This window comes from Chenopodium quinoa, unplaced genomic scaffold (assembly GCF_001683475.1).
Source record: "Chenopodium quinoa cultivar QQ74 unplaced genomic scaffold, ASM168347v1, whole genome shotgun sequence".
NCBI classification, from domain to species: domain Eukaryota; kingdom Viridiplantae; phylum Streptophyta; class Magnoliopsida; order Caryophyllales; family Amaranthaceae; genus Chenopodium; species Chenopodium quinoa.
In genome coordinates this window covers 2,534,736-2,545,057 of record NW_018745675.1, presented here as the reverse complement: position 1 = coordinate 2,545,057, position 10,322 = coordinate 2,534,736, and the positions used below count along the sequence as shown (strand labels likewise).

The 10,322-nt window shown below is 39.9% G+C and overlaps 1 protein-coding gene across 1 annotated transcript; it reads left to right on the top strand.

Moving 5' to 3' along the window:
* Positions 1 to 2,566: 2,566 nt before the first annotated feature.
* On the top strand, positions 2,567 to 5,019 carry LOC110717278. Its single transcript, XM_021895934.1, has one exon. The coding sequence runs from the start codon at positions 3,391 to 3,393 to the stop codon at positions 4,468 to 4,470; it is 1,080 nt and encodes a 359-aa protein (XP_021751626.1). The 5' UTR covers positions 2,567 to 3,390; the 3' UTR covers positions 4,471 to 5,019.
* Positions 5,020 to 10,322: the final 5,303 nt, after the last annotated feature.

Below are 10,322 nucleotides of genomic sequence, written 5' to 3'. Positions count from 1 at the left end.
ACCCTTCCTTTTTTTTTTTTTTTTTTTTTTATGAATGGAAGTACAGCCCTTCCTAAATTAAAGGAATTGAAAAGGCACCTATCAAATGGTGTTAGCCATGGGAAAAGACATGGTTTTATTTTTACTAAGAAAACCGTCTAACTTCCTAAAATAATAAACAACTAAATGATCATCAAAAGTAACTATAAATACATAAATAGTTGTTTCATTTCTACTTCCTTACCAATTTCATTTAAGAAGTATTTCTCTCTCTCTTTTTCTCTCAAATATCAAAAGTTTCTTCATCCTTCATACAAAAAATTGTTCTAATGGCAGCAGGTATTATCAACCTAATTGAAGCAATTAACCTTGGCGAACTAGAAGCTCTTAAAGGTAATGAAGTGCATATCATAAACGGGGAAGCAATTCTCCACATGTTTGGCCTTGCAATGGATCATCCTTAGGTTGTACTACAACAATGGGGTCCCTAAGTTACCCAGGCGAGTGTCCCAACCACCACCTAGCAAAGTACATATACGCCAAAAGGAGGCATACTTACATCACAAGAAAAATAACTTCAACCAACGAATTCAAAGGTAATGGGGAGACAAACCTGATATCACACAAGATCATGAGGGGCCTACTATTCGAAACGTCTTTGATATAGGCGGTAACCATAACTTGGTGAGGAATTACATCCTCCCCAAGATAGATGTAAGCGACCAAGCCGACGCCGCTCTGGTTTGCAAAGGCATGGCCAGGGAAGTTGAGGGTTGTTTCTCTTCCTCCTAGCTTTAGCCAACGATTGACAAAACGATTGGTCACTTATGTTAGTGACTATTATCAAGTCAAGGCAACTTGAGGATCGGATAGGGGAATCCACACCCTTCATTACATATGCACCTGTCAGTGGACTACGAAATTGACTTCAACAACCAAGTCAACTAGTCGTTGGTCAAGCCTAACAACGATGAGTTTGAAGGCTATCTAAATAGCCCAAAGTTGAAGAAGGCTATTGATGACATCCCTAGCACCGATGAATTTTAGCTGGCCACTTAATACATATATTTATGTATATATTTAGGCCTTATATTTCTGTAAAGGACACTCGCGTTGATTTTGAAATTTTAGGGGGCATTTGTTACACCCAAAATTAAAATTTTGTTGACTCGCGTTGATTTTGAATGTTTAGAAAAGTTGACCAAAGGATGGACCAAATGTAGGGTGTTTGACTTTAAGTATTGGACAATCCAGTGCTGAATGGACCATCATCTTAAGTGAATATTGAAATCAATACCAAACCTAGTTAAACAAGACCAAAGTTAAAAAGGAGTGGCCTTTTTGTAGTGAGAGCTAAATTCAAATAAGATGTTGGCGCCAAGAATTTTTTATGAACAGACTAGTGGTTAAAAGGAGATCATGATAGATTTTTAAGGGGCTTTTGCCTATAAATAGAGGATTGATCTAAGAAGAAAGGACATCAACCAACAAAATCATCTCATTTTCTTTAAGCTTTCTTTAGTGCTTTTTTAGTTTTTTCTTGGCTTAATAACCAAGCAATAGTTTAGTTTATTTAGCATGTGTTGAAAATTGCTCACTTATTCCATCTGTATGAAAATGGAGGTAATTGTTTCTTCTTGTAGTACAATTGTAGCCTTTACTTTATCCTTAATTAATGGAAAACATATACATCTTTTGTCAATGATTATCTATTCATTTCTTTGGTGATTCAACACTTCTCTAACTTCTTCAAGGATAACTTCTTTTAACTTATTTGTTGTGTTACGTACGTTAACGTTAACAAGGTTCGTTATCAATTTGAAACTAGTAACAATAGGGGCAACCCCTTAGTATCCTACAACAAGATATGATATTTGACTTGTTCGTGAAGAACAATATTTACCTCAACAATGTTGTATAAAATAAATTATCACTTATAGTAAACATCTTATAAATGTGTTTTTTTTTACAACTGCTATTGATGATATTTTTTGTTTTTTACAAATATAATTTGTCAAGTGATCGTTCATTCATGACTAAGTTAAAATAATATAGATATTATCTTATTAATATCGACGACAATTATATACGTATAAGTAGGGCATATATGATGTAAGTAAGCAAAATTCAATAAAAAAATTTAGGATTGAAAAGTTATCATAGAGTTTTATTATTTATAAAATTTCAATATTTTTTATAAAAAAAATTGTAATATAAATAAATATCTTATAATTATGTTATTTCTATAGCATAAAATTGTTTTATAAGTAATTTATAATGAGATAAATTTTAGAATATATTTTAATCGAATAAAAATAAAAAATTCACAATCTAATATGATTATTATTATATTGTATTTTTGTACGGAGTAGTTTGTAATATTCTAAACTAAAAACCAACTTTTAGGAACGGTAACTAACAAAGTGTTGGCTTACTTGTTAAGATTCTTACCTCACATTCTAGAGGTTTGGGGTTCAAACCCTACCAAGTAAGGGTACTTGGGGGGTAGGGATTCCCTTACACTCCTCTCTACTCCCAGGTGTCTGGCCCACAAATACTGAATCAGAAAAACCGTGAAGGTTGAGTTGTGGTTAGGGTCCACCTTACCATTAAAAATAATAATTTAGGAACAGTAGTAATATTGTTTTATTTTACTGATATAACTATTAATTGATCATTAATTATGAGTAGATAATTGAAATAACATAGAGATCATCATATTAGTGAAACTACAAAATGTCGTAAATCATATAGGAGTATATTTCTTATAAATTATGATTTTTATCAATGAAATTTATGTTAAAAGTTAGTATTCGAACAAAAAATTTACAATAAACTACTCGAACATCGCCCGAGCACAACGCTAGTATTACAATTGAAATGCAACACTTTAAATAAATTTTTTATAAAAATAAAAAATAAAATAAAATAATAAAAGTTAATAAAAATGACCTGATATTTACCCAAATTTCTTCACTTTAGAAATCCATCACTTGTAGCCTTGTAGCTTCTCTAGTAAGACAAACAGAACCTTACAGCTTTTGAAAAAGAAAAGTTTACACAATCTGAATCACCCATCCGTGCACCATAATATTTTTTTTTTTTTTTTTTTTTGGAATAGTTAATCAAAAATTTATTTTTCAAGACAAAAATATAATGATGTAGTACAATCACATTATTCAAATACTCTCTTACAGTGACAGCAAAGCAACCATAAATAAAAATTTCATAAATAACAAAAATAAAAATAATCAGTAAAAATCAAGATTTCACAAAATAAAAAGGACAAACCAAATATCTTCAACCCATTTTCTCCCAAATTTTCTCCGCCAAGTCTCCATCTCACTTCACTCCCACAAAAATCAGAAAAATAAATTGAATTTTATTCTTTTTTTGTTAAAAAAAAAGAGGATGAGGTTTTCGTCAAGCTCAAAACCCATATCAAGTCCAGGTAGGACAGAGAAATTCCCACCTCCATTAATGAGGTTTTTGCGAAGCAATGTTGGAAGCCGAAGTAGCAGAAGAAGAACAAGAAAACCACCATTGTTTATGCGGCGAAAGAAAGCTCTTACTTCTTCTTCCGCCATTGAAACAACTCAAGAACCTTCTTCACCCAAGGTTACTTGCATGGGTCAAGTTAGGGTCATAAGGTCTAAGAGTAAAAATAGAAGTTCAACTTCTCAAAACCCCAACAAAAATAGCACCCAAAATAACAATAATAAGAAGGATAACAAGGATACTAGTAAGAAGAGTTGTTGTTATTGTTTTCGAAAACCGGGTTTTTATAGATGGAATTTATGCAAGCCGAAGTTTCCGAAATGGGTTTCGTTCTTTAATTGTAGGAGTGTTAAGGTGCGGACGGATTCCTCCAAGTTCGGGTCAAATCGGTTCGAGCAAGAGGAGAATAGTGCTGCTGTTGAGCCTGACGAAGGGAGGGAAAGACGAAAATCGATTACGATTGAGGAGATAACAACGACGATGACAGAAACAACACCACCACCGAAGAATGCGTTGTTGTTGACAAGGTGTAGATCTGCGCCATACAGATCTTCGTCATTAGCGTGTCGTTTTTGGGGGTCGCCATTAAGAGGAAAGTCAGAGGACACAGAAACAGAAAACAGAGTTTCGGGAATTGAAGTGAGCAGAGATTCGACTTTATCACAATCGAGGAGAGATCGAGACAATAAAACTGAAAGAAGACCAAGTTTAAAAAAAGAGGTCGAAATTTGTGCCCTCGTTCAACATCAGGGTGTTACCACACCTCCTACTATTACGGATTCCGTAAATGATATATTCCATGAAACATTACCGGAATGTAAAAAACACGATGGAGGAGTCGAAGCTGCGAAAGCGTTGATGCTAATGAGATGCAAGTCAGAACCAGCTAGAAGAGATTCGGGAGAACTTGATCCGTTAAGCGCTGAATTTTGGAGGCATCGAAGGTCGGGAAATATTGAATCTAGTACAATACATTCACATGCAGCTGATTGATTCTGCTAAATTTAATAGTTCGAATATACTACTGCAAATGCTATATTTTTTATTTTATTTTAACTTTGGATACTCTTTTTATTAAAATCTTTTTCCTTAATTTAAATATTACCCTGTCAATCTATTTGTTTTTTTTTTTTTTTTTTTTTTTTTTTTGTGGGAGAAGCCACTGAAGCTTTTACTTTGTACAGAGTACTTCTTCGTATTATATTAGCAATTCCAATGTTTTGCTAAAATCTATTACAGTAAAATCAAGTCATCATATTTCTTTTTTAGTTACTTCAAGTTAAAGAATTAATCAAAGGGCAAAAACTACCGAAACGATTTACATGGTAACAAGGAAGATGCGTATGGTAAGTTGCTGACTTATTGCAGTAGCAGAATAGAGTGTCCCCACTCGTGCAAAAAAAATGACTTGCAAAACCGGGTCTGATTGCCTCAACTTGTGCACTTTGCTTCAACAACTGTGCGCTGCCCGCTGGTGTACGCTTTCAATTGTGCTCCTCACTAGTCACTACCCAGTAGTAATACTCCCTCCGTCTCATAATACATAAGCTATTGAATGTTTTTTCACTATTTGACCAAAATAGTTTACTAACATAATAAAATTATATTTTATTATAAAATATGTTGTTAAATAGGTTTTAATATAAAGTTTCATAATATATTTTTTAAAATATTTTTCATTAATATTTAATTATATAAAAATGAAGTCAAAGCAGTGCATTGACATGTGGGTAATGTTTGATTCTATCATGTATTATGGGACAGAGGGAGTACTGAAATATTTTATATACATCTGGGTGTATCGTGCTCGTGCACCTAATTAACTCAAAGTTAATTTTTGCTCTCATTTGATAATTAAATGAAAAACAATCATCAAAATGAGAACAAAATTCTCATAGGTGTATCGTGCACCCAACTATATATAACAATCTATCACCGAGTACTACTCCCTTTTTTTTCTTTTTCAAATGTCACACTTTGGCTAAGGCATAATATTTGGCATATACTACCTCCTTTTTATATTATTTGCAACGATTAGACATTTTCTACTCATACTTTATGTTAATTCTTTACAAATAATATGAAACAGAGCCACGGAGGTAGTGATAAAAGAAAAACGATGAGATTAATATTTAAGTGAAAAGTAATAAAATGAGAGGAAATAAATTGTCATTACTAGAAATAGGCCGATTTTCGACGAACTATTTCCAACAGACAAGTATTTCCGTCAAAAATTTCCGACGAATTTTAACAATCCGTCGAAAATCCATCAGAAATTTCCGACAAAATAAAAATCTTTCGGAATATATGGGATTTTCGACGGAATATTCCGTCAGAATTTAATTATATAAAAAAATTTCCGACAAAATAAAAATCCTTTGAAATATATGGGATTTTCGACGGAAATTCCGTCGGAATTTAATTATATAAAAAAATAAAAACTAACCCTCCCCCTTCATTTCTCTTTTTTCTCTCCTCTCCGCCTCTCTCTCTCCGTCTCTCTTCTCTTTCTCTCTCCTCTCCTCTTTCCTCTTCTCTTTCTCTCTGAACTCCTCTCCTCTTTCCTTTTCTCTCCTCCCTCCTTCTCTCTCCTCCACCATTCTCGTCATTTCTCTTCTCCTTCTCACTTCTCCTTCTCCTTCTTACACCAACAACAAAGCCCACCGCCGATGCGCAACCAACACCACCACCAACCTACGGTCCTTCTTCTTTCTCTCTTCTCCTTCTCTTTCTCTCTTCTCTTTCCTCTTTACCTTCCCTTTCTCTCTTCTCTTTTCTTTGTCGCCGGCGAGGGGTTGGGTGTGGGTTAAATTCGACAAAGCAAAAGGTGTTCATGGAGGTGTTGTCTGTCTTCCTTCTCGCCGGAGTCGCACGGTTATTCAGGTCAAATTCAACCATGAAACCTCTAGATCTAGAGGTTTCATGACCGAATTTGGCCGTATTAAAAAAAATCGATGAGAAATTAACATCCAATTTCGGTGTTAAGGTATGTTTTCTTGATTTTAATTTTCTTTCTCTTTTTTTTTGTTAATTATTGGGTTGTAATTGTGGTTTTCGGCAATAGTGGTGGTTGTCATTGGTTTTTTTTATTTTTTGTTAATTTTTTTTGTTAAATTTCCAATTTGGTGTTGATTTTAGATCTGTTTTTTTTTTTTGAAGGGTTTAGATCTGTTTGGTGATTTGGTTGGGATTTGGTTCAGGTGGGGGTTTTGGTGGGTGGCGAGGTGGCTTACGGTTGGTGGGGTCAGGAGGGTTAGGGTTAGGTGAGTAAAGGTGGTGGGTCTGTTGGGTTAAGGGTTAGGTGGTGGGTTACGGTGGTGGGTCTTCATTGGGGTAAAAATTACCCCTGCCACGTGGCCCAATGAGGGCCTGACACGTGTCACCCTCATACAGGCCCAAGGGGATCCAATCAGAGGATGCCACGTGGCATCAAACCCCCAATGGGGGAGCAGATTCTCATCTGCTATAAATAGAGGAATTATCCTCTTTTATTGGTATTCAGAAAATACATACACAAATCCCGAGCAATATTAATTGCGGAATCTCCCTGGATTAGAGAGAAACACCCATTTTACTTTCCGCACGCTTACTCATCCGAAATCATACTAACTTGATCTGCGGAGGCGGAACTCCACCCAACTTGAGTTTCGTGGTTTTGTAGGTACAGAAGTCAGGCGCTCATACCAGTATTGTAACTCTCCCGAGGGACTAAAAACAACCGAAACATTTGGCGCCGTCTGTGGGGAGAGTACTACTGAGATGGCATCCGATGCTGTACCAAATGCAGAGGGCAGCCGGCCTACGGCTGACCTTGAGGTCCATACGGACCATGAAAGTGGCAGTGGTGACGACTACGACGTCGAAACCTATATGGCCCCAGACGGGTCATTTCGATCTAGGCGCACCCGTTCCAAGGAAACAAAGGAACGGGGCCACGATAAAGTTGGTCCCAGCAACCCTGGCGACAAGCCTGTTGGACAACCCCAGGCGGCGGAGGGGGCTGCCCCCGTCACCAAAGACGAGCTCATGAAGTTCATGACAAGTTTCAAAGGGGAAATAAAGGACATTATCAAGAAGTCAACTGGCTCAAGCAAGGGTCAGTCGGCGAAGAAGCCTTCTCCCTCCGGGAAGAAGCAAATCAAAGATCGGGTGTCTACTCCTCACCCCAAACCCAAGGGGACGGATGGGCCCCTGATCGACCTCTCCAAACTTCGTTTCCCTAAATCAGGGCGAAGGAAGGTCATCCGACATACACAATCGGATAGGTCAAAGAATACTATCTCTGATGCCCGGATGTTCATCCTAGAGAAGAGAATTCAGAGCATGTCTGAGTCGGCCTCTACGTCGACCTACTCAGACAGTTTCCAAAATGCTTCAATGAAGCATTCGGAGACTCAACCAGGGAGTCAGTCACGCGGCGTGTCTGACGTACTGGCCCTCACGTGATCCAGCAGGCTCCGTATGTGCCCCAACAGCAATACGCCCCGTATGGATCTCCATTCATGCAATTGGCTCCCTTCGGGGGTTAGGCGGCATATTAGGTCCAGTCTATGGACTGGCAGCTCCGGCTGCTAAACCTTGGGGAACAGCCTTCGGCTTTCTCCCGGGAAATAACCGAGGCGGCATAGCCGGCCAAGGTTAAAAATGTGTTGGTCAGTACCTACGATGGTGCCATTAACCCGGAAGACCACCTTATGGCATACACCAACCTCATGTACCTACAGGGGTTGGATGACGCTTCCTGGTGCAAATGCTTCCCAGCTACATTGAAGGGCATAGCCCAACGATGGTTTGGCAACTTGCCGGCTGGATGCATCAATAACTTTAAGACGCTTGCATACCTGTTTGTGTCCAACTTCTCAATGCACATCCCTGCCAAAAAGACTAGTCTCAACCTAGGGGCTATCCAGCAGGGTGACAAGAAGGGACTTCGGTCCTATGTCAAGCAGTTCAATCTGATGAGAATTCAAATTCAGGGGCTGTCTGACGAAGTTGCATATACAAACTTCTTTAAGGGTCTGAAGGATGGGTCAACTTTCAAATTTGACCTGGTCCGTAAGAGGGTAGCTACCCTCCAGGAGGCGCTGATGGAGGCTGAGGCCTATATACAGGCATCTGAACTCTGCGCCATCAAGCACTCGTTGGAACCCAAGCGGTCCGACATGAGAGACAGTCGGTCTTCTCAGCCGGCCAAGGAGGAGAAGAAAAGAAAAGAAATCTGGGCGGTAGATCGCATTGGTCAGCCGTCCTAGAAGAAACAAAGAAAGTTGGAACCGCACGTCCCCAAGTACGAGTTCAACAAAGACTGCTCCTCCATCCTCATGGAGATAAAAGACCGGTTGACAATTGAGAAATCGGCTGCAATGAAAAGCTCTGTCAAGAACAGGGACAAAAGCAAGTACTGCCAGTTCCATAAGGATGTCGGCCTTGACACCAATGGTTGCTATAGCCTCAGGCAACTATTGGACTGTCTGGTTGAGAAAGGGGATTTGAAACCCTACCTAGTGAAATCTAATGGCATCCCCAAATCAAGCGGTGGACAACCGTCTAAAAAACCGGCTGCGAGCTCTGAAACTGATGAAGAGCACATCTTCACCATCGCAGGCGGTTTCGCAAGCGCGGGTCCTACCATCCGGGGTACCAAGGATAACATCCGGAAGCTGTCCAATCAAGAGGATGAGGGTCAGGCGTCAAAAGACACCTTCCCTGAGGTCTTCATCTCTGAGAAGGATCCGGGTATGGTTAGGCGGCCCCACGATGACCCCATTGTCATCGAATGCAAGGTTGCCAACCAGCGAGTTGGCCGGATCTTAATTGATACAGGGAGCTCGTATGACCTGATTAGCTACCAGTGCTTGACAAAGCTCAAGTATAAGCCTAGCAGTATGCACAAGGCTCCTCACCCCCTAGTCGGCTTTGGGGGAGGAGTGGTGCATCTGGTGGGAAGGATTGACCTACCCATCCGGCAAGGAGAGAAAGGGGAAGCGCAGCACATGGTCGTCAAATTTTTGGTGGTCGAGGAACTAACTGCCTACAATCTCATATTGGGCCGTCCTACCCTCAACAAGTCCAAGTGAGTCATTATCCCATCCCTCATGATGATCAAGTTTGATAGGGGTGACGGGTCAACCGGTGCCCTGTGTGGGGACCAAAAGACGACTAGGGAGTGCTACCTATCAAACGTCAAGCCGACTGCCATAGCAGTCGGCCATACCGAGGAGCCCGTCGACCTTGACGATGAGGAAGCCGCGCCTGCCCTCAAGGCAGCTGGTAAAAAGCGGAAGGCAAACCAATTGGCCCCCGCCAGAAAAAAAAAATAGCAATCACTAGCCGGGGAAAGGCTGGATGACTCCCAACCCCAGTTGGCTGGTGAGAGTGTTGATGTCGTCCTGGACAACAGCCGCCTTGACAGAATAATCAAGGTTGGGACGGTTGCCTTTGAAAATTTGGGGGCAGACCTGCTCCAACTTCTGAGAGAGTTCAAAGAAATTTTTGACTTTGAAGTGGAGGAGATGCCAGGCGTCAGCCCGGATCTAGCCATCCACAAGTTAGCCGTTGATCCCAAAATAAAGCCAGTTAGGAAAAAGAAGAAGGATCATGGCGAGAAGAGGTCTCAGGCGGCAGCTGCCGAGGTCAAAAAGCTCCTGGATGCTGGGTTCATTCGGCAATGCTACTACCTGGATTGGATAGCAAATGTTGTTCTTGTCAAGAAGCCAAATGGTACCTAGAGGATGTGTGTAGATTACACAAATCTGAACAAGGCATGTCCGAAGGATAGCTACCCACTTCCTAAGATCGACAGCCTGGTTGACTCTACAGCCGTCCATGCCTTGATGAGCTTTATG